Source organism: Ailuropoda melanoleuca, chromosome 4, assembly GCF_002007445.2.
Source record: "Ailuropoda melanoleuca isolate Jingjing chromosome 4, ASM200744v2, whole genome shotgun sequence".
NCBI classification, from domain to species: Eukaryota; Metazoa; Chordata; class Mammalia; order Carnivora; family Ursidae; genus Ailuropoda; species Ailuropoda melanoleuca.
In genome coordinates, this window is record NC_048221.1 from 108,981,096 (window position 1) to 109,006,485 (window position 25,390).

At 42.3% G+C, this 25,390-nt stretch overlaps 1 protein-coding gene across 9 annotated transcripts in view; it reads right to left on the reverse strand.

Annotated features, from left to right (window-relative positions):
• Positions 1 to 25,390, reverse strand: part of ACOXL (acyl-CoA oxidase like) — a 354,068-nt gene that overhangs the window by 151,418 nt on the left and 177,260 nt on the right. For all 9 annotated transcript variants that reach the window (XM_034659541.1, XM_034659540.1, XM_034659539.1 and 6 more), the window contains exon 13: positions 18,802 to 18,955. In XM_034659541.1, the coding sequence (XP_034515432.1) occupies positions 18,802 to 18,955 (154 nt within the window). The remainder of the gene's footprint in view (positions 1 to 18,801; positions 18,956 to 25,390) is intronic.

The window sequence follows — 25,390 nt, forward strand, 5'->3', positions numbered from 1 at the left end:
GGGTGTTATACGCAAGTAATAAATCATGGAACTTTACATCATAAAAAAAAAGAAAAGAAAAAGAAAGAGGGGAGTAAACAGAAGGGGGAATGAACCATGAGAGACTATGGACTCTAGGATACAAACTGAGGGCTTCAGAGGGGACAGGGATGGGGAATGGGATAGGCTGGTGATGGGTAGTAAGGAGGGCACATATTTCATGGTGCACTGGGTATATGCACAAGTAATGAATCATGGAACTTTACATCAAAAACTAGGGATGTACTGTATGGTGACTAGCATAATATAATAAAAAAAGTATTATAAAAAAAGAGAATGAAACGACCAACCACTCTTACACCACTCACGAAAATTAACTGCAAATGGATTAAAGACTTAAATGTAAGACCGTAAACCATGATACTTCTAGAAGAAAACATAGGAACAAAGCTCCTTGACATGGGTCTTGGTAGATTTTTTAAATATGATACCAAAGCACAAGCAACAAAATAAAAAATAAATAAGGGAGACGGCATCAAACTAAAAAGATTCTGTGCCATAAAAGAAACCATCAACAAAATGAAAAGACAACTAATGGAATGGGGAAAAATATTTGCAAACCATATATCTGATAAGGGGCTAACATGGTGCCCTGGGTGTTATACGCAGCTAATGAATCATCAAACCTTGCATCAGAAACCAGGGATGTACTGTATGGTGACTAATATAATGTAATAAAAAAACATTAAAAAAAAAGCCATGAAGAACTCATATAACTCAATAGCAAACAAAACAAAACAAAATAAAAAAAAAAAAACCCGAACAACAAATAACCCAATTAAAAATGGGCAAAAGACTTGAATGGGCATTTCACCAAAAATGATTTCCAAAGGCCCACAAGTAAATGAAAAGTGCTCAATATCATTAGTCATTAGAGAAATGTGAGTTAAAATCACAATGAGATATCATCACCTCATGTCAGTTAGACTGGCCATCACCAAAGAGACAAGAGATAACAAATGCCAGTGTGGATGGAGAGAAAACGGCTGTGCACTGCTGGTGGGATTATAAATTGGCACTGCCACTATGGAAAACAGTATGGAGGATCCTCAAAAAATTAAAAATAAAACTACCACATGATCCAGCAATTTCACCTCTGGGAATATATCCAAAGGTAATGAAAACACTAACTTGAAAAGATATCTGCACCTCCATATTCATAGCAGCATTATTTACAATAGCCAAGCTATGAAAACAGTTAATGAATGCTTGACTGGATAAAGAAGTTGCAGTTACACACACGCACACACATAGATACACACAGAGGAATATTTCTCCACCATAAAAAACAAGGAAGTTCTACCATTTGCAGCAACATGAACGGGCCCTGAAGGTATTATGCTAAGTGAAATAAGTCAGAAAGACAAATACTGTCTGATCTCATTTATACGTGGAATCTTAAAAAAAAAAAAAAACAACTCGCAGATAAAGAGGTGAGACTTGGCATTAGCAGAGGCAGAGGGGGAGGGAGAATTGGAGGAGGGTTGTCAAAAGGTACAAACTTCCAGTTACAAAATAAATTAGTACTAGGGTTGTGATATAAAACATGACAACTACAGCTAACACTGTTATATGATACATGGGAAAGAAAATGAGAGTATAAAATCCTAAGAGTTTTCATCACAAGGAGAAAATTTTTTCCTTTATTATTTTCTTCCTATTGTATCTCCATGTGAAGACAGACGTTAGCTGAATCTATTGTGGTACTCATTTCACAATATATGCAAATCAAGCCATCTTGCTATATGCCTCAAACAGTGATGTATGTCAATTATTTCTCAATAAAACTGGGGGGAAAATATCTGCAACATACCCACACCACATAACATCCTTTTTTTTTTTTTTAATTTTTTTTTTTTATAATTAATTTTATTTTATTATATTATGTTAATCACCATACAGTACATCCCCTGATTCTGATGTAAAGTTTGATGCTTCATTAGTTGCGTATAACACCCAGTGCACCATGCAATACGTGCCCTCCTTACTACCCACCACCAGTCCATCCCCTTCCCCCACCCCCTCCCCTCTGAAGTCCCCAGTTTGTTTCCCATAGTCCATAGTCTCTCATGTTTCATTCCCCCCTCTGATTACCCCCCTTTTCTTTATCCCTTTCTTCCCCTACCGATCATCCTAGTTCTTATGTTCCATAGATGAGAGAAATCATATGATAATTGTCTTTCTCTGCTTGACTTATTTCACTTAGCATTATCTCCTCCAGTGCCGTCCATGTTGCAGCAAATGTTGAGAATTCGTTCTTTCTGATAGCTGAGTAATATTCCATTGTATATATGGACCACAGCTTCTTAATCCAGTCATCTGTTGAAGGGCATCTCGGCTCCTTCCATGATTTGGCTATTGTGGACAATGCAGCTATGAACATTGGGGTGCATATGGCCCTTCTCTTTACTACGTCTGTATCTTTGGGGTAAACACCCAGTAGTGCAATGGCTGGGTCATAGGGTAGTTCAATTTTTAACTTTTTAAGGGACCTCCACACTGTTTTCCAGAGTGGCTGTACCAACTTGCATTCCCACCAACAATGTAGGAGGGATCCCCTTTCTCCACATCCTCTCCAACAATTGTTGTTTCTTGCCTTGTCTATCTTTGCCATTCTAACTGGCGTAAGGTGGTATCTCAGTGTGGTTTTGATTTGAATTTCCCTGATGGCTAATGATTTTGAACATTTTTTCATGTGTCTGTTAGCCATTTGTATGTCTTCATTGGAAAAGTGTCTGTTCATATCTTCTGCCCATTTTATGATTTGTTTATTTGTTTCTCGTGTATTGAGTTTGAGAAGTTCTTTGTAGATCTTGGATACCAGTCCTTTATCTGTGGTGTCCTTTGCAAATATATTCTCCCATTCCGTGGGCTGTCTCTTAGTTTTTTTGACTGTTTCCTTGGCTGTGCAGAAGCTCTTTATCCTGATAAAGTCCCATAAGTTCATTTTATCTTTTATTTCTCTTGCCTTTGGAGATGTGTCGTGAAAAAGGTTGCTCTGGCCGATGTCATAGAAGTTGTTGCCTATGTTCTCCTCTAGAATTTTGATGGATTCCTGTCTCACATTGAGGTCTTTCATCCATTTGGAGTTTATTTTTGTGTATGGTGTGAGAGAGTGGTCAAGTTTCATTCTTTTGCATGTAGCTGTCCAATTTTCCCAGCACCATTTATTGAAGAGACTGTCTTTTTTCCACCGGATGTTTTTTCCTGCTTTATCAAAGATTAGTTGCCCAAAGAGCCGAGGGTCCATTTCTGGGTTCTCTATTCTGTTCCATTGGTCGATGTGTCTGTTTTTGTGCCAGTACCATGCTGTCTTTGTGATCACAGCTTTGTAGTACAGCTCGAAATCCGGCATTGTGATGCCCCCAGCTTTGTTTTTCCTTTTCAACAGTTCCTTGGAGATTCGGGGCCTTTTCTGGTTCCATACAAATTTAAGGACTATTTGTTCCAGTTCTTTGAAAAATGTCCTCGGTATTTTGATCGGGATAGCATTGAAAGTGTAGATTGCTCTGGGTAGTATGGACATTTTAACTATGTTAATTCTTCCAATCCATGAGCATGGAATATTTTTCCATCTTTTTATGTCTTCCTCAATATCTTTCAAAAGTGATCTATAGTTTCTAGCATATAGGTCCTTTACGTCTCTGGTTAAGTTAATTCCAAGGTAACGCATGGTTTTTGGTGTTATTGTAAATGGGATGGATTCCCTAATTTCTCTTTCTTCAGTCTCGTTATTCGTGTATAGAAATGCAACTGATTTCTGGGCATTGATTTTGTATCCTGCCACCTTACTGAATTGTTCTATAACTTCTAATAGTTTGGGAGTGGATTCCTTTGGGTTTTCCATATAGAGTATCATGTCATCTGCAAAGAGAGACAGTTTGACTTCTTCTTTGCCGATTTGGATACCTTTGATCCCTTTTTGTCTTCTGATTGCTGTTGCAAGGACTTCTAGTACTATGTTGAATAATAGTGGCGAGAGTGGGCATCCTTGTCGTGTTCCTGATCTTAAGGGAAAGGCTTCCAGCTTTTCCCCATTGAGAATAATGCTTGCAGTAGGCTTTTCATAGATGGCTTTTATGAGATTGAGAAATGTACCCTCTATTCCTACACTCTGAAGGGTTTTAATCAGGAAAGGATGCTGTATTTTGTCAAATGCTTTTTCTGCATCAATTGAGAGGATCATATGGTTCTTGAGTCTTTTCTTGTTGATATGATGTATCACATTGATTGATTTGCGAGTGTTGAACCATGCTTGCATCCCAGGTATGAATCCCACTTGGTCATGATGGATAATCCTTTTAATGTACTGTTGGATTCTATTAGCAAGGATCTTGTTGAGGATTTTGGCATCCATATTCATTAGAGAAATCGGTCTGTAATTCTCCTTTTTGAGGGGGTCTTTGCCTGGTTTGGGGATCAAGGTAATATTAGCCTCATAGAATGAGTTTGGTAGCTTTCCTTCTGTTTCTATTTTTTGAAATAGCTTTAGGAGAATAGGTATTATTTCTTCTTTGAATGTTTGGTAGAATTCCCCAGGAAAACCGTCTGGGCCTGGAGTTTTATTATTTGGAAGGTTGTTTATCACTGACTCAATTTCTTCATAGTTAATTGGCCTATTTAAGAAATCTATTTCTTCCTGTTTCAGTCTTGGTAGTTTATAGGTTTCCAGGAAGGCCTCCATCTCTTCCAGATTGTTTAGTTTTTTGGCATATAGCTGTTGATAAAAGTTTCTAATAATCCTTGCAATTTCAATGGTGCTGGTCGTGACCTCTCCCTTTTCAGTCATAATTTTAATAATCTCAGTCCTTTCTCTTTGTTTTTGGACAAGTTTTGCCAGTGGTCTATCAATTTTATGGATTCTCTCAAAGAACCAGCTTCTAGTCCTGTTGATCTGCTCTACTGTGGTTCTGGTCTCTAATTCATTGATTTCTGCTCTAATCTTGGTCAACTCCTTCCTTGTCAGTGGGTTAGGCCTGTCCCTCTGTTGCTGTTCCAGTTTCTTGAGGTGAGAATATAGAAACTGCATTTTAGATTTTTCTATTCTTTTGAGTGAGGCTTGGATGGCTATGTATTTCCCCCTTAGGACTGCCTTTGCAGTATCCCATAGGTTTTGGACCGTTGTGTATTCATTCTCGTTGGTCTCCATAAATTGTTTAATTTGTTTTTTGATTTCCTGGTTTATCGAGTCATTCTTGAGCAGGATGGTTCTTAGCCTCCAAGTGTTTGAGTTTCTTCCAGGTTTTTCCTTGTGGTTGAGTTCCAATTTCAGAGCGTTGTGGTCTGAGAATATGCAGGGGATAATTTCAATCTTTTGGTATTGGCTGAGACCTGTTTTGTGTCCCAGAGCATGATCTATTCTTGAGAATGTTCCATGGGCATTTGAATAGAATGAGTATTCTTTGGTTCTGGGGTGTAGTGTTCTATATATATCTATGAGGTCCAACTCGTCGAGTATGGCATTCAAAGCCTTTGATTCTTTGCTTAGTTTTTGCCAGGGTGTTCTGTCTATTTCTGATAGTGGGGTGTTGAGGTCCCCTACTATTACTGTGTTCTTATCTATATGTCTCTTTATTTTGGTTAAGAGTTGGCTTGTGTATCTTGCTGCTCCCCTGTTGGGGGCATATATATTAATAATTGTCATATCCACTTGTTGAATACTTCCTTTAAGAATAATATAGTGCCCTTCTGTATCTCTCTCTATGGCCTCTAGTTTAAAATCCAGTCTATCTGATATGAGAATTGCTACTCCAGCTTTCTTTTGAGGTCCATTTGCGTGGAAGATGGTACTCCATCCCCTTACTCTAAGTCTGAATGCATCTTTGGGTTCAAAATGAGTCTCTTGTAGACAGCAAATGGATGGGTCATGTCTTTTTATCCAATCTGCAACCCTGTGGCGTTTTATGGGAGAGTTTAAGCCATTTAGATTGATAGAGATTATTGACAGATATGATTTTAATGATGCCATTTCTCTTTAAAGTCTTTGTATCGGTTGTGACTTGCTGCTCTGTATCACTCTTGGGGCCTTTTTACCTTTATAGAGCCCCCCTTAATATCTCCTGTAGGGCTGGTTTCGTGGTTACGAAATTGGTTAATGATTGGCGATTTTGGAACGTCTTTATTTCTCCATCAATTCTGAATGACAGCTTTGCTGGATAAAGGATCCTTGGCTGCATGTTTTTCTCTGAAAGAGCTTTAAAAATGCCCCCCCAAGCCTTTCTCTCATTCCAGGTCTCTGTAGACAGGTCTGACGTAATCCTGATACCTTTGCCTTGGTACGTGAGAAATTTCTTTGCCCTGGCCGCTTTCAATACTGTATCCTTGGATCTAATATTTGCGAATTGCACTATGACATGCCGTGGCGTAGGTTTGTCCTGGTTGAGCTTGGATGGGGTCCTCTCTGCCTCTTGGACACGAATGCTTGTTTCCCTTGCTAGATTAGGGAAGTTTTCAGCTACAATTTGTTCAAATATCTCTTCTAGACCTCTGTTTTTCTCCACCCCTTCAGGGATGCCGATGATTCTGACATTGGATCGTTTCATAGAGTCAGTAATCTCCCGTAATCTACATTCGTGGGCGTGGATTTTTTTAAGACCAGCTTCTATTTTCGTTTTTTCTTCTACTAACCCATCCTCCAATTCGCTAACGCGTTCCTCTGCCTCGGTGACCCTGGCCGTCAGAGCCTCTAGTTTTGACTGCATTTGGCTCATAGAATTTTTAATTTCTGTCAGATTCGCTCTCATTTCTGCCCTTAGGGATTCTATATTCTCAGCAACGCTTTCTCTGATGCTTTTTTCAAGTTTACTCATCATCTTGACCATTGTTGCTCTGAATTCCATTTCTGATAATTGGGATACATCCATATGTATTAATTCTGTGGCCGAGGCCAATTCTGTGGCAGAGGCCACAGACTCATTATCTTTTCTTTGCTGGGGGGGACTTCTCCTTCTCGTCATTCTGATGAAGAGAGATTGCAGGGTTGTCCAGAGCCCAAGTGTTGACTGGGACCCAGGCCGTGCGCCCTTGTTTTATAGAGATCTTAGGGATGTGGGCTTCTTCCTTAAAGAGTTTATTTATTTATTTGAGAGAGAGAGAGACAGTCAGCAAGAAAGGGAACCCAAGCAGAGGAGTGGGAGAGGAAGAAGCAGGTTCCCGGTGGAGAAGCCCGATGAAGGACTCCTTACGGAGCGTTGTGATCACACCCTAATCCGAAGACAGGTGCTTGGTGACTGCGCCACTCAGGCGCTCCGGGTTGTGGGCTTCTTGATTTTTCAGCCTGCCTTCTGGGGGAGGGGCCTGCCTGCAGGTACTCAGAAAACCCTGTTTGGGTAGAGTCTCTGTGTCCCTTGCGAGGGGGGATGGGGATGGGCACCCTGTGAGCCGGTATTTCCGGGCTTTTGTTCTCTGGCGGCTTTCCCTGGCGGTTTGCTATGCCTCTTCTGAGAGAGCAGCAGCGGCTGAAATTCAGCCTCTGTCTCAGAACAGAGGGATCGCGGATCGTTCTCCACTGATGTTCTGGCCACTTTAACTCTGTTTCTGTTGGTGCTGCTCAACCCTGCAGCATCCCGGGCTGTGCGCCCCACACCCGGCGTCCCAGCCCTCACTTCCAGGGCCGGCACGTCTCTGTCCTTTGTGTTTCCAACCCCGCCCGCCGCCAGCCGCCCCGCGCGGGCTCCCGGAGCTCCCCGTCTCAGTCTGGTGTCTCACGGGTGCTGACCGCGAGTCCGCCTGCTCCCCCGTGCAGGTGGCCCTCCAGCCGCCAGCCGCCCCGCGGACGCTCCCGGAGCTCCCGGTCTCAGCCTCGATCCAGTGAGCACACCGGAGCTCCGGAGCTCCGTGAGATGCTTGGTGGTGCACGCTCCCGGCTCACGGACTCAGTCTGCCGTTTCCAGAGTGCGGGTCCGCGGTCCGCCCGCTCCCCGGTGCAGGTGGCCCGCCAGCCGCCCTGCGCGCGCTCCTGGAGTTCGCGTTCTAAGTCTGTTGTCTCGCGGGTGCCGTCCGCGAGTCTGCCTGCTCCCCCGTGCAGGTGGCCCGCCAACCGCCAGCCTTCTCGCGTACGCTCCCGGAGCTCCCTTCTCAGCCTGCTGTCTCAAGCGTGCGGGTCCGCGGTCTGTCCACTCCCCCTTGCAGGTGGCTACCGCTTCCCGGCGCCCTGACACGGCGGCTCCCTCCCCCTTCTGTTTAGCTTCCGATATCTGTGCGCGGTTTCACGGCTCCCCGCTTCGTACCTCGATACTCAGCGCTGGAGATGTTCATTTGTAGAGATCCAGATGTATCTTCCTGCGTCTCAGGCTGATTCCGTGGATATTCCTGCTGGTCTGGTACCTATCCAGCTCAACTCAGGGGACCGGCTGAAAAAGGGGTCCCCTACTCCTCCGCCATCTTAACCTCCTCCTAAACACAGATTTTAAAAACATCAGATTTCCCTGGAAGCTACTATGCTATTGCAAAGCCTTCTTGGGCTGTATCACCACATAACATCCTTAATGGTGAAACAGTAAGCACATGCCTTTGAAGTCAAGAATAAAATTTAGGTGCTTGTTATCAATCATTTCTTTCAACCATTGCACTGGAGGTTCTTGCTACTTCAATAATATGACAAAGAAATAAATAGAAATAATTGCAAAGGAAGAAAGAAGCCATCACTTGTCACCAGTGATATGATTGTCTACAAAGGACATGCAAAAAAAAAAAAACTACAAGATTATTAGAATTATTATGGCAATTCAACAAGGTTGCTGGATATAAGATCAACATAAAAAGTTGAGATCCATATGTATACACTAGCCTGAAAGGATTAGTTAGAAAAGATTTTAAAAGCTATCATATATACTATAATAGATATCTGCTCCATGTCTGTCTCACCACCCATACTAGTGACGCATCAGGAGGCATGTTCAAGATATGCAACACGATTCCTGAATAAAAAATGACTGAGTTGGGAAGTACTACAACTCAGACTGAGTCAGGGATTCAGCACTGGATTTATGAGACACCATCTCAGAGTATAGATGGAATGGAGATGCTATAAACTTCATAGCCAATGGACAGCCACAAAATGCAGAGGAACAAGGAGAATAAGCAGACATTCAGCAAGGGCTGAGACTATGGGACCTGAGAGAAGTCACCCCCCCCCCCAGAACACTTAGCAGTTCCTGGTCCTTGTGAGACCTGGATTCCAGAACACATCTCATCTCTCAGCTCTCTCTCTCTCAACCTGTGTTCTCCTTTCTTGAATGAGCAAGTCTAGAATGAGTCTCTCTAACTGGCATCCAAAAGGATTTTAACTAAAACTATAGCAACATCAGAAAGTCAACCTGTGAAGCTTCATTTTTTCCCCCTCCTTATTTTCTTGATGTGATGGGTGAATCTTTGTAGGGTGTTCTGAACCATCTCAAGGGAGGGTAAAATAAGAATACACTAGATTCAAAATTTGGCACATTGGCCTAGGATCGATGCCAGCTTTATCCATTATCCTCTCATATGTCTGAATGCTATCCATTTCATATAAAATTTAGAATCCCTGTCTTTACGCCCTTAAGAAATTAAGAGATCTTCAAAGGAATGTTGCCAATAAAATGGATTGTCCTTGGGTCATTTTAGTAATCTCTCTTTTCTTTATCAGTAATGAGGGTCAGTTTTACTGCCTGCTACTCTCCCACTCTAATTTACCTGACAAGATAAGACCTACTAATAAAAGACACTCACAAATATGACATGTGGATTTTCTCACGGGGAGATTATTTTTTCTGGTGACCACAGGTTGACAGCAAAACACAGAGATTTCTTTTAAAATCGTGGATTATGTTAAATAAAGGAGCTAAGCATAGAAGATTGTTTAACATGGTACGCAGGGGCCAGGAACAAAGTTCTCATCCCCCACCCCCAAAAGAGTAAGGTCCTGAATTAGGGATAAGAGCCTTGGATTTGGGAGACTTGAATCAGAACCTGCCTCACATTCTACTAGATCTGGAGAAACAGCATCTCATCTCTGGCCTTAGTTCTTCAATCCATGGGAAAACTGTAAGGAAAATAATTCTTGCTCATAGGACTGTTGGAGGATTACAGGTGGTAACACCTGTACGGGCTCAGGCACTTTACCTAGCAGGAACCCAGAATGTCAGAGAGTCAAAAACAGAAACTTTTTTGGGGAAAAAAAAAAGAGCTGATTTCTCTAATCTTGAGCAAGGTTCTTTCCAAGTTGACAAATAATTTATCATCATAAAGTATTTTTACTGTGCTGTTTTTCTAAATCCCTACAAACTGGTTGTTGTCTGCATAATGACCAGAAAGTTACAGCAGAAATGAGGAGACATTTAGGATTTAATCCAGGGTCCCAAAATGTTGAGATTCTTCTTGAAGGCCCTAACTGTCCAAAGAAACAGTTCTCTGATCAATGAAATGAAAAGGGAAGAAGTTGATCAGAGACCCACTGGTGTAACAGAAAAATCAGGTCAGGGCTGAGCAAAGAGTCTGGCTGAAGAAGGTGTCACAGCAGCCACAGAGAGGGCCTTTCTACTGGGGTCAGCACTTGGATCCCAGCCAGTCCCTTCTCAGGAGGTCTGCCAGATCCTGGGACCCTTTCTGAGTATGGTCCATACCTGAACCCTTTTCAGGTACTTGGCATCACCCAGTAATGTTACCCAGTTACTTGGCATTAGCTAGAAAGCCCAACTCACCCCTACCCTGCCCACACGTACAACGCTAGCCAGCTGGATCCATGACCTCCATACCTAGAATCCTCCACCAGTGTCACTAGCTCCACATGACCCAGGCACCGGCCAGGGTTTTCTTGGCTCTGTCTCTTCTTAAGAGATTGGATGAGGAGTAAAATGGTCTCTGCCATATTAGATCCAAATCAGGCTGACCTACTTATCTGTTTTGAGAGATACACGTCCAGGGGATTGCTATGAAAAGCTGGGCAATTAAAGAAATACTATCTATCTTATTCCAGTGAATAGTAAATCTGCAGCATCCAGGACAGAGGGGTGACTTCACCCCTTCAAATGACTGTCCTCCTTGCACCAGCCTGCCTGGCTGCACAGAGCCCACTCTGCAGAGAGGACTTCATGTTCCACAAGAGTTTCGATTCTTCCTTAGTCCTGGAGCAGGGCCCACTGCGCTTTTGGACTTTTGAGTCTGTTTTTTCTCGTTCTTCTGGCTCTTCTTTGGTCACCAGCACTCCTAGCTGCTTGCATGCAGAGTCCCTCTATCCTTACGGCTCTGCAGCAGCACCTCAGGAAACCAGGAACCATGTGTGAGCGTCAACAAGCATGATCAGGCTCCAGAGGCAGCTGGCCAGGCTCCTTCAGGAATGAGTAAGGGCTTGAGCTTCAGCACACGGACCTCACGTCATCTCTTTGGGATTCCCAGAGTTCTGTTTTGCTTATTTCAGGCCTTGGCTCTGTTCCAAGAAATGGTCAATGCCAGATAAATGAAGTCGTGTTGAATCTCCCTGAGGAATTAGTCTTGGGATTAAGTCTACTAAATAACCGAGGGGCTCCGCATCACACCACTTTTTTTTTTTTAATTTACAAACACTTGTAATTGTTTTAATGTTCTCTTATGCAATCTTTAAAATATAATGACTCAGTCATGGCCCAGCTGGATGACATCTCCAAACAGCAAACAGCAGCTCTGTGTCTAACATGAAAGGAATGGTCAAGGCATGTTTGCTGATAACCTTATCATCCGACGGGGCTGTAGATCTCTTCTGAGACTTTCCCTTGCTCCATTTTTATATAGAAATTTCTTTATTCTGCCAGTTCTGCTCTTCCATGCAGGATTCTGAAACAGAATGGAGCAGCCAGGCAGTGAGATGCGAAGGCTCTCACAGGGGGCACTGATGGAGGGGAGCCTAAAATCCTGAGTGGAGACCGATTCTCAAGGTCCAGTGGGCCCAGGAGTGCTGTCTCCCAGTGTTGATATCAAGGGGAACAACATAAGGAGCACAGCTCCTGGCCATGGGCATCCAGGTACAAGGACCATGCAAGGACAAAGGATACTGTAACACGTTCCTGTGAAGAATGTGGTTGTGCAGGGCCAAGGTCAACAGCTAGGGCCCCCGTCAAGTTCTACGCCAGTAGCAGGAGCAGCAGGAACCATGAAGCCTGTCTAGGCCCCAAGCCTGTTTTTTCAGACCCTGATGATTTGGAGTCAGATCTGCTGAGGATGTCACTTGCTTCTACTCTCCAAGGCTGTGCCCTGAGGAGCCCTAACCAGGCAGCTCCCACATGTGTCTAATGGGTCATGGGGGTTGAGGTGAGAGAGCTGGATCCTTCAATGTAATCACATCCAGGAAAAAAGAAGAGGGCATTCTAGTATTTACCGAGTGCCTATCATACGCTAGGCTTTAAAAGATAAGGAAACTGAGGCTCCTGGTGGTAAGATCCAGGGTCACAGAGCCCTGACCAGGAGATCCCACCCCTTCGGTGATAAGAGCTCTCCCCCACCTCTCATACTGCCCCTCTTCACGACGCAGCCCCTTAAGAGGATTCTGTAATCCGGGGTTCTGCTTCCCTATTCCTCCCTCAGACAACTGTAGGAAATTCAATCTGAGTTTGCTTGGATATGGAGAAAAGAGACAATGTACAAGTATAGCTAAATAGCAACAGTCCTAAGAACTTGGTCGACTCCATCAATCTTTAAAGAAAGAAGGAGAAAGCAAAGAGAAGCAGCAGAGGCCCGAGTCATGTGACTACCCAGAGCCCACAGAATTTGACTCCCAGAGTTCCCACATGGGCAGGTGAAGGGTTTTCATCGTGTCCAAATGAGGCCAGTTGGATTCTTCACTTACATACTGAGATTAAAAGCCAAAATGCAGAACATGTGTGAGCACGAAGCCCTCGCCATTGGGAACAGTGCCCGGCTGCACGCCAGGAATGGGCTTTGCTTTCCCAGCTCCTGTCCCAGCCCCTCCCTGACTTACCAAAGATGTACGGAGTGAGTAATGTAACCACATCCCGCCTTACTTCCCTCAGCCCTACAATAAAGGGCAAGAGCCAGGAATCACCTCAGAGGGTCTGAGAGAAAAAGGCTCTGGTCCTGCCTGCCAACCTCCCCCATTACGGGAGGGTCCAGTTTAATGCTGACTCCGGGCAGCTCAGCAAAGACTCGTCTATAGGCTCAGGAGTGCGAGAGACCGGCCCAAGGTCACACAGCTGCAAAGTGGTATGCTGCATTCAGACTGTGCTCACCCCGTTAATGAACCCAGCTATTTTCTGGAGCACGGGCCACACTTGGTTTGCATACAGCACAGTGGTTTGGTGCATGGCCTCTGGAGACAGATTCTCTATGTTTAAAGCCTGGCTCTGCCACTTTTTAGCCGCCTAACCTTGGGCCAGTTATTTAATTTCTTTCTGGCCTCAGTTTCCTCCTTTAAAAAGTAAGTCTGATAATAGTAGTCATCTGAGAGCTAACTAAGTTACTACATGTAAAGCACTCATAAAGGTGCCTACATATATAGAGAATGCTTAATGACTGCTAACAAAAACAAATAAAAAGCAAAGAGACCCACAGCCCCCGGCTCCCAGGCCCCTGCATATGCTGTGTCTGACATGGGAAGAGGCTGCCTTTCATCAGCATGAAGAATCATTAGAAGGGCAGGTGCGGAGTACCAGAGGCACTAAGCCCCCTGGAGTTCAGACCTCATCTTTGGCAAAGTGTGGGCCTTGTAACATTAGGCGGCTTGTTAAACTGAAGGAGAACCTGTGTGCCAATGCAGGGTGCAATGGGGTCCCATTCACCCAGTACTATCTGTTGATTCCACACAGCAAAGGTCAGCTTCACCTCCTTGAAGAGCCTCCCAGACACCTCAGTGTGATTTCCCACTCCTCCTCGGGGCCTAGCTTCACCATATCGACATGGGCTCTGGGGTCAGATGAATCATGCTTCAAACCCTCTGGCAATCTGTGGGAGCTCGGGCAAGTCCAACTGCTCTGAGCCCCCGTTTCCTCATCTGCAAAGTGGGGATAACCAAAGTAGCTAAGGTTGTTATTAACCTGCTTACTGTTAATCTGTTAAGGTTGTTATTAGGTTTAGGATTATTATAGCCTCTTGAATTCATCCCTTTGTCATTATGAAATGGACTTATTTATCCCTGGCAATATTCTTGGCTCTGAAATCTGCTTTGTCTGATATTAATAGTCACTCCAGCTTTCTTTTGATGAGTGGGAGCATGGCCTATCGTCTTCCATCCTTCTACTTTTAACCTCTTTTAGTCTTTATATTCAAAGTGTGTTTCTTGTACACATATAGTTGGGTCTTGCTTTTTTATCCAATCTGACAATTTCTGCTTTTTAATTGGGGTATTTGCATTTAAAGCGTTTATGAACATGGTTTGGTTTACAACTACCATATGGCTATTTGTTTTTTATTTGAACAATCTCTTCATTGTCCCCTACTTCTTCTCTTGTGTTCTTTGGATTAACTTAATTTGCCGAATTCCATGTTAACTCCTATGTTGGCTTATTAGCTCTAACTCTCTGTTGTATTATTTTAGTTTATAGTAAAATTCTTCAACTTCCCACAGTCTACTTTCAGGTGATATTATACCACATCAGTTGTATAATAGTACACTTCCTTTTCTCCCTTTCTGGCCTTTATGATTATTGTCAGACATTTTACTTTCATATATGTTATAAAACTCACTCTGCCTTGCTATTATGTTTCTTAAGAGAGTCAATTACCATTTTTTTTAAAGATTTATTTATTTATTTTAAAGAGAGAGAGTGTGTGCACAAGCAGGGGGAGGGGGAAGGCCAGAGGGAGAGGGAGAAACTCTCAAGCAGACTCCCCCCTGGGCACGGAAATCAACGTGGAGCTCCATCATGTCACAATGCTGAGATCATGACCTGAGCCAAAATCAAGAGTCGGACACTAACTGACCAAACTACCCAGGCACCCCTCAATTACCTTTTAAAGAGATTTAAATACTAAGAAAAATCTTATATATTAAGAAAGTTATGGAGCGCCTGGGTGGCTCAGTCGGTTAAGCAACTGACTCTTGATTTTGGCTGAGGTCATGATCTTGGGATCATAAGATCGAGCCCCTAGTCGGGCTCCCTACTCAATGGGGAGTCTGCTTGATATACTCTCTCCCCCGCATCCCTCCCCCCTGCTTGTGCTCTCTCTTTCTCTCTCTCAAATAAATAAATAAAATCTAAAAATAAGGAAAGTTACTATTTTGGGTGCTTTTCATTACTTTGTGCAGATCCATATTTCTATCTGGTATCATTTTCCCTCTGTGTGAAGAGTTTCCTTTAATATTTCTTATAACGAAAGTCTGCTGGTGATGAATCCTTTCAACTTTGGCAAGTCCAAGCACGTCTTTGTTATAACCTTTTTTTAAAAAACATAATTTTTCAGAGTATAGAATTTTATCTTGATTTTTTTTCCCCTCTGGTACTTTTTAAAATGCTGCTCCACTTCTTGTTTTTATTTTTTTTTTCCAATGAAAAATGTGCTGTCATCCTTAATGTTGTTCTTTTATACATTTCTTTTTTTCTCAGGCTGAGTCAAAGTATTCCAGACTGGCTTGTGGGAAAAGGCACTATTCCCAGTCCCATGTGAGGACCAGATACTGTTCCCTCCAATCCTTCCAGGGGATTCTTTGCCTCACACACATGCAATAATCAGTGCTCAGCTGGGTGTTTGAAGGAGACCACTGCAGATGCCTGAGTTCTCTCTCTGACCAACCAGTTCTCTTCTGTTTCCTACTCTATCCTGTGAATTCCAGGTGCTTTGGTCTCCCTTGACTCTCAGCATTGTGTCTTCAAACCAGGGAGTTTCCTGGGCTCTGCCTCAGTTGCCCCTCCTAAGGCATGGTGTGGAAACTCTCAAGGTAGTAAACTGGGACAAATGTAAGGCTAATTTAATTTAATTTAATTTCTTCACTCTCATTGCCTGATGTCCAGTGTCTTGCTGTTCTAGTCAGGAGAGTAACTTCATGTAACTTCAACCTTGTCAGAGTGGGAGTCCCTGACTGCTCATTTGACTGAAATCTTAGGGCCACCCAGTTCCATGCACAATGTACAGTGTCCCCCCTTGCATTACCTGGTCCTCAGGATAGGGAACATGTACCTTGCACACTGCTCCGCACATAGACAGAACTTACAAATACTGAACAATGACTTAATCAGCAGTCATTAAGGCAATGACGTGCTTGCACGAACACGAATTATATAAGTTCCAACAAGTACTGTTCATTTGATGATCTAATTTTGCAAAAAAAAAGTTTGTATGAGATCTCATTTATCCCAGGCTTTATGCACAAAAAGTGACAGACTGTGCTTCTTTTAGCACTATGTTCTTTTAGCAAGTAAATATCACTCTTGCAACATTCAACCTATCGCCCAAAGAAAGCAACAATTGCTGAGGCTTCTGTAGAAAGAGCCAACCTAAGACATTCTCATGGTTTCCTGACACACAGTGATAATATTATTAAATTAGACCACCAACTGCTACGGAAACATTAAATGTGGAGAGAAAGAACCTCAGAATCTAAAGGTTTGCACAGAGCAGTTTAAGAGCAACAACACTGGGATGCTGAACTCTTGCCTAGACCAAATGCTGGAGGCTGCTCTGTCTTGAAACTTCCCCTCAGGCCGGAGATAAGCTAAGCTGACAGGAAGACCTGATCACTTTTGTTAAATGTCAATGCTTGCAAGACATTAAACAGCCTTTTTCCCTTTCCCATTTTCAAATACATAGTCTTAAATCCCAAAGAGCCAAATTAGTAAGATTCCAGTGAAACTAAATTATCAGAGATAATGAATGCACAGGGCAACAATTCAATCAACCGATCTGTCAATCCACAACCTATTTGCCATCAGTCCATCTGTCCAACAACCTGTCTGTCCATCAGGTCATCTGGGAGGGTATGAAGGCCCAGGGATGGGAGACTGCTGGACACATCAGCCCATGAAATCCATCAAAGGGAATGAGCCAAGAGCGGAAGACGAGAAGACCACAGGTGGTTTTGAGCACACCCTCGGGTTGAGTCACCTGTCAGAAGCCACAACATCTGCATCTGCTCAGCACTCCCAGCAGAGCCCCAACCCTCCCCTACCTCTGCCTGAGGGGGTCACTTCCAGTCTTACCTCCCACCTGCTAACCTAAACTTTCTTGCTCTACCCCAGAATCCCTGAGTTCTGTTCCTAACTGCTGCCAGCAAACCCCTGTTCCAAGAGATAGCCACCTCCCTGGAGCTACAGGTGGAAACCAGACATGTGGCAGGAGCCTCCCACCTTGTCAGGGTACAAAGGAAAGTCATGATGAGCCATGGAACTTAGCTGCCTCAGAGGACCTTAGCTCCTGGCCCAGCTGTGCCCCAGTGCAGCTTTTACTTTGTTCTGCATTCTGTTTCCTTCCATGTGGACTCCCACACGACATCCACGGGAGCAAAGCAGGCATGTCCACCACCATCACCCCCACCATCGTCATGGACACAGAGTGCACACCTAACTATCTGAGGCCTCCCTGCATCATGGGCACATCTTTACTTAGCCACCTTAAGAAAAGTGATCATACTGGCTTTCACAGGAGGTCCTCATTCCCAACCATATTGTTCATTCAGAAGAAACTCTCGGGCTGTGCCTATTGTGAAGGTCCAGCCCTTCCTCACTCCTTGTCCTTCATCCCTCACTCCTCACCCCTCCATAGGTCCCAGCTCTGACACAGAGTGGCAGGGCAGCAGACTTTCTGGCAACTCATCCTTTCCCTTTAATTTTCTGCCACTGCCCTTAACTTGCTCTTGACCCCTTCTCACTGAGGCTAAAACTTGTCATCCTCCCCTGCAGGTTCAGGGCTGCTGTTTATAGGACAATATTCAGCCAAGTTCAGGATCAAACTCAGGCCAAAAACCCAGTAGTGGCTCCTTCTCCCCTCCTTCCTCCAAGAAATGTCTTTTGGAGGCTCCAGCAGTTCCTGCATCCAGCCCACATGCCAATGAAACAGTGTAGTCCTGGGGGTCACCAACATAGGGCTGTCATCTGGAGATGAACCCCAGCTGCCACCACAGCTGATCCCCATAGCCCTGCCATGCCATTGCATCACAGGTCCACAACCCCACACCCCACCTGCCTCACCCTCACAGACCCCATGTGGGTTTCCCTTCTTACCAGCTCCAAGACCCCATAAGGATGCAGAGACTCTCCGAATCCTGATTCCCACATCTTGCAGGGGCCTCTGCTCTCAGGTTGTGGGGGAATCGGGCAGAGATTCCAGCTGTTCTCAGGGTCCCCCTCAATCCTCCAAAGACTCAGACTGAGATTTCTCACACCTCATGCCCCTCACTGCACAATCCAGTCTGAGGCCCAGGGCTGGGGACACACTAAGCAGTCTCCAATGCTTGGCACCTCCCTGTCTGCCCTCTTCCTGGGGCTGGACACCCTTGGGGTCATTTCCTGCATTCTTCCCAAGGGATTCAAACATCGGAGAAGTGCTTTCATCATCTGACCCTCATTGGCCCTTCCCCATACTGTCAACAACGGCCACCACCAAGCTTAATGACGTTTACTGCAGGGCTCCATGGGCCAGGCCTTTGGAGCTAGTATTTTACAAACATAGCGGTCCCCATCAGTCCTCGCAGCAGGTAGGAGGCAGATGCCCAGATCGCAAGGCTAGGTGATGCACCCAGGGTCACGAAGACATGGGTTTCCTCCTGAAGCTGATGCCCTGCTCTCAGGCACACAGTGCTGCCTTCGCGCGTGTTGCAGCAGGGGGACCTGGGGGGCTGGTGCCTCTGGGGCCCGTGGGGCTCACCATGCCTCCTGTGCACTCGCGGCAGTCCTGCAGGCAGCGGACGTTCTCCCAGGTACTGTAGGCTTTCAGCCCCGCCACCAGCGCCTGCAGCGGGCGACTGTCCACAAGCTCTTTCCCATGGAAGATGTCCTCATCCAGGAGGACCCCGGCATACCTGCGAGAGGAGTGCAGACATGTGAGGGATGCAGCAGCTCCCCCACCCCCAGGAGCCACGGCACAGGCCCCTCTGAGGCAAACCCAGGGTGACACCTGCTCCTTCCTCAGATGCTACCAAAATCTCCATGTGCCCTTCAGAACTGTCACCCTGTACCCTGCCGCTGTAAGGCTCCACCATGCCATCTTCCCCTTGGAAAACTTCTTCCTTGCTTACTTTTCTGCCAGTCCCAGAGGCCCCATTGCTTCCATTGGCATCTATCTTCACACCCCTTGACCCCACGAAAAGTGGGCACTCAGTTTAACTCTCTCCCTGCTGTAGTCTACCACATAAGATCACATTCCAAACTATCTCCCTCTTCCCTTCACACAAAAATGTTCTACATGTCTCTTATAGTTTTAATTTTTCTAATTCTACTTCCATTGAAAGAGTGCTAGGCAGAATAATGGCCCCAAAGACGACCAGATCCTCATCCCTGAAACCTGAGAATATGTTAGCCCCTGTGGGAGAAGGGATTTTTCAGATGTGATTAAATCAAGGATCTCTCGATTGGGAGATTATCCTGGATTATTCAGAAGCCCAAATGTAATCATGAGGGTCCTTATAAGTGAGAGGGAGGCAGGAGAAGGAGACGTGAAAACAAAGTAGTCAGGGAGATACAGCATGAGACTCAACCAGCCATTGCTGGCTTTGAAATGGAGGAAGGGGCCACAAGCCAAGTAATGAGGGAGCCTCCAGAAACTAGAAAAGGCAAGGAAGTCAATTCTCCCCCAGAGCCTCCAAAAAGAATGCAACCCTGCTGACACTGATTTTTCATCACTGAGACCCGTTTCGGACTTCTGATCTCCAGAAGTATAAGATAACAAACTTGTGTTATTTTAAGCCACCAAGTTTGCGGCAATTACTTATAGCACCAATAGAAATGTATGCAGATAGGAATAATTTCTTCCTTCAAAGTGGTAAGAGTCACCATTTTCCTTTACCTCTTGGCCACCTGTGGCCATGAGTACTGTGCAGCACAATGTCTATATGGGCCTCCCTCCATCTGCACACCTGCCCCTTAGTTCTGGTTTTCTTCTCACCATGTTTCAAAATACTATAATGGAAGGTACAGGTTTCCCTCTCGCTCCCTTCCTCTGAATACCTTCTTATTGACCTTGTTTTTAAAGTCTCTTAAAATGAGTTATTGTTTTTAACAACTGCTGGAAATAAAGGCTTTAGTGAACTCTTTCTCTCTATGCTTTACCAAACTCCAAGACTGGGCTCTAATCAAGGGTGGTAAACACACTGAGCTGGGTACTTTCCTCTAAGCACCTCAAACTCATGGAAAGTACCATGAAGTATGGCCTTTCTGGTCTTCTCGCCTGAAGCTTCAGATTCTGGAGATTGATAAGCGTGATGGCAGTTAGAGGTGTTGATTCATTGACTGTTCTCTATCAATGGAGTGTCATCTATTGAGATGATTATATAATGTTTCTCCTTTATAATGTTAATATGGTAAATCATATAGATTAGTTTTCAAATGTTACACAAGCTTGACATTCCTGGGGTAAACATCACTTGATCACTATATATTATTTTATAGTAAAATATACTGTATGTGATCTACTAACATTTTGTTCACAGGGATATTGGTCTCATAATTTCTTTTTTTTTTTTTTTAAAGATTTTTTATTTATTTATTTGATAGAGATAGAGACAGCTAGCGAGAGAGGGAACACAAGCAGGGGGAGTGGGAGAGGAAGAAGCAGGCTCATAGTAGAGGAGCCTGATGTGGGGCTCGATCCCGTAACGTCGGGATCACGCCCTGAGCCGAAGGCAGACGCTTAACCGCTGTGCCACCCAGGCGCCCCGGTCTCATAATTTCTTTGTCTGGTTTTTGGTCTCAAGGTAATGCTCCTAAAATGAGTTAGAAAGTTTTCCCTTCTCCTCCATTTTATAAAAGAGTTTGTGTAAAGTTAGTATGTTTTCTTTTCTTAAGTATTTGGTGGATTTCACCAGCAATGTCAGATGAAGCTATTCAGATTTTCCAGTTTTTTTTCAGTCACTTTTGGTAACATATGTCTTTCATGAAATTTTCTATTTCATATATATTGTCAAACATATTGACATTACATTGACATTACATCAATAATAATAACCATAGTATTTAATTTTATCCTTTCAATGTCTGTAGGATCTGTAGTGATGTCCTCTCATTTATTCCAGATGCTGATCATTTGTGTCTCTTTTTTTTTTTTTAAAAGATTTTTTATTTATTTATTCGACAGAGAGAGAGACAGCCAGTGAGAGAGGGAACACAAGCAGGGGGAGTGGGAGAGGAAGAAGCAGGCTCATAGCAGAAGAGCCTGATGTGGGGCTCGATCCCAGATCGCTGGGATCACGCCCTGAGCTGAAGGCAGACGCTTAACCGCTGTGCCACCCAGGCGCCCCTCTTTTTTCTTAATTAATCTAGCTGAAGGTTTATCAATTTTATCTATTTTTTGAAAGAAATGATGATTTTTGGCTTAATTATGTTTATTTTTGGCTATTTCTTATTTCAATGATTTCTGCTTTCATTTTAATTATCTTTCTTCTTGATTTGAATTTGATTTGTTCCTTTTCCCAGCTTCTAAAATGAAAATTTACACCATTGATTTTCTACTTTTCTCCTTTTCTAATGTATTTTTATTTTTCCTCTAAGCACTGCTTTAGCTATACACCACAAATTCTGTTACGTTGTTTCATTTTCATTTTGTTCAAAATATTTTCTAATTTCCCTTGTGACTTCTCCTTTGACCTATAAATTATGTGTGTTGTATATGGGATTATTCCAGATGTTTTGTTATTAATTTCTAATTTCATTCTAATCAGAAAACATACTTTGTATGATTTCAATCCTTTAAATTTACATGGTCTGTCTTGATAAATGTTCTATGTGCACTTGAAAAGAACAGACATTTTTCCAAAGAAGACATACAGATGGCTAATAAACCATATGAGAAGACACTCAACATAAAAAATCATCAGGGAAATGCAAATCACGACAACAATGAGATATCACTATACACCTGCCATTATGGCTAAAATAAAAAACACAAGAAATAACAAGTGTTGGCAAGGATGTGGAGAAAAAGGAATCTTTGTGCAGTGTTTCTGAGTGCAAATTGCTGCAGCCACTGTGGAAAATAGTATGACAGTTCCTCAAAAAATAAAAATAGAAATACCATATGATGCAATAATTCCACTACTGGGCATTTATCCAAAGAAAATGAAAACACTGATTCAAAAAGATATATGCACCCCTGAGTTTACTGCAGAATTATTTACAATAGCCAAGATATGGAAGCAACAAAGACATCCATCAATAGATGAATGGATAAAGAAGATGTGGTGTATATACATACAATGGAATATTATACAGTCATAAAAAGAATGAAATCTTGCCATTTGCAACAACACAGATGGACCCAGAGGGTATAATGCTTAGTAAATTTTTAGTCGAGAAAGATATATCCCATATGATTTTCTCATATGTGTAATTTAAGAAATGAAACAAGTGAACAAAGAAAAAAAAGACCAAAAAACCAGACTTTTTTTTTTTAAGATTTTACTTACTTATTTGACAGAGAGAGAGAGACAGCCAGTGAGAGAGGGAACACAAGCAGGGGGAGTGGGAGAGGAAGAAGCAGGCTCCCAGCGGAGGAGCCTGATGTGGGGCTCGATCCCAGAATGCTGGGATCATGCCCTGAGATGAAGGCAGATGCTTAACTACTGAGCCACCCAGGCACCCCCAAAAAACCAGACTTTTAACAATAGAAAACAAACTGGTGGTTACCAAAGGAGAGGTAGCTGGGGGATTGGATCAAATAGGTGAAGCGGATTAAGAGTATGATTATCTTGATTGATAAGCACTGAGAAATGTATAGAATTGTTGAATCATACATTGTACTCCTAAAACTAATGTAACACTGTTATATTATATGTTATATAACACATATTATATATATATATAATATAACATATATTATATATTATATATTAATTATACTTAGATAAAATAAATAAAATAAAATAAGAAAAGAATGTGCATTCTGCTGTTCTTGGATAGAATATTCTATAAATTTCTTTTAAGTCAAGTTTGTTAGTAATGTTCTATATCATTACTGTTTATTATATCAATTTTTATATAATTACTATTTATTATATCAATTACTCAAAGAGAATGACTGATGTCTGCAACTATAATTTTAGATTTGTTAATTTCTCCTTTCAATACTTTCCATTTTTGCTTCACGTATTTTGAGGCTATTTTGTGAGTCCATGCACACTTAGATTGTTATGTCTTTTTGATGAGTAGACTGTTTCGTCATTATGAAGTGTTCCTCTTTATCTCTGGTGATATTCTTTTTTCTGAAGTCCATTTCATCTAATATTAACATAAGGAGGACACGTATTGCATGGTGCACTGTGTGTTACACACAAGTAATGAATCATGGCACTTTACATCAAAAACTAGGGGTGTACTGTATGGTGACTAACATAATATAATAAAAAAATATTATTAAAAAAATATCCACTCCAGCTCTCTTATGGTTAATGTTAGCAGGTAAATGTTTAATTCTCACACTTTTAATCTATTTGTCTTTATATTTTAGGTGGGTTTCTTATAACAAGCATCTAGTTCAGTCTTGATTTTTTATTATGTCTGACAATCAGCAAATTAAATAGCAGTGTTTAAACCATTTACACCTAATGTAATTATCAACATGATTGAGTTTGAAACTATTATCTTGCAATTTTTCCCTCTATTTATCCCATAAGTTCTTTGTTCTCTTTTCTCTCTGCTCCTGTCTTCTTTTGATTAATTGCATAGGTTTTAGTATTCCACTGTTAAGAGTTTTACCTATGTTACTTTAATGTTTTATAGTGATTTTTATGGTCTAAAATATGCATCTTTAACCAAACACGTTCTTCCCTCAAATAATGTTATATCACTTCTCAGATAATTAAAGAACCTTACAATAATACAACAATATACTTCCATTTCATTCTCCCATCCCTTGTGCTACTGTTGATATTATATAATAACTATCAATCTATCCATCTACCTACCTATCTATATCTTCTACATATGTTATAAAATTCATTGCTATTTTTGCTTTAAATAAACAACTTATCTTTTTTCCTTATCGACATTGAGGGTAATTTATTTTACAACAGACTGCATTCATTCAAAGCATGCCATTTAATGAATTTTGACAACTGTACATACCCATGAGAATAATACCAGAATCAAGCTACAGAACATTTCCAACACCTTCCAAAAAATGCCTCATGCCTTTTTATAGTCCATTCCTTCCTTGATTGATCTTCATCTTCAGGCAGCCACTAAGCTGGTATTTGCTACTAGAGATTAGTTTACATTTTATGTAAATAAGATTATACAGTATGTTATGTCTTGCTTCTTTCCATCTGCATACTGTTTTGAGATTCATCCATACTGTGGCGTGTATTAGTAGCTGCTCCTTTTTATTGCTGACTAGAATTCCATTCTATGCAATGCATATATTACACTTCATTTTTGCATTCACTGTTGATGAACATTTTGCTTGTTTCCAGTTTAGGGCTATTACAAAGAAAACACTATGGAAATTCATATAAAAATCTTAGAGGAGACATATGTCTTTATTTTCCTTCAGCAAATATGTAGGAGGGAAGTGACTGGGTGATATGGTAGATATATTTTTAACTTTTTAAGAAACTGCCAAACAGTTTTCCAAAGTGGTTGTGCAATTTTACATCCCTACCAGCAGTGTCGGAGAGTTCTAGTTGTTCCACGTCTGCCAATAATTGGTCTTTTCGGTCTTTTTAACATTAATCAATCTAGTGGATATGTAATGGTGAACCCTCATGGTTTGAATTTGCATTTCCCTGATAACTAGCACCTTTTCATGTGTGCATTGGCTGATCATTCATATATTTTCTTTTGTCAAGTGTCCACCCAAATCTTTTGTGCATATTCGATTGGCTTGCTCATCTAATTTTTAGTTGAATTGTATTTTCAGTGTTACTGCCTATTCTAGATAACATCCCATTGTCAGATATATGTATTGCAAACATTTCCTCCCATTCTGTAGCTTGCCTTTTCATTTCCTTAATGATAAAATGAATTTTGGCTCAAGGTATTTATTTACCTGTTTCCATCCATAGAAAAATCTTGTAATGTCTGAATATCCTTGTTTCCTCAGTGAAACCCGAACATGCAAAAGATGTTGCACTGGGCCTCATTCTACAGCAAATAGGCTAGTCTGCTGTCAAACCTCCTAACTGAAACCATTGAGCTGGGACGAATGGAAAAACAGGGAAACCGTCATTTGTTTAATTGGCACTTAGATGAAGAAAAACCTAATTGTACTGAACAACTATAAGCAAAGAGCGTCTGTATTTATCTCC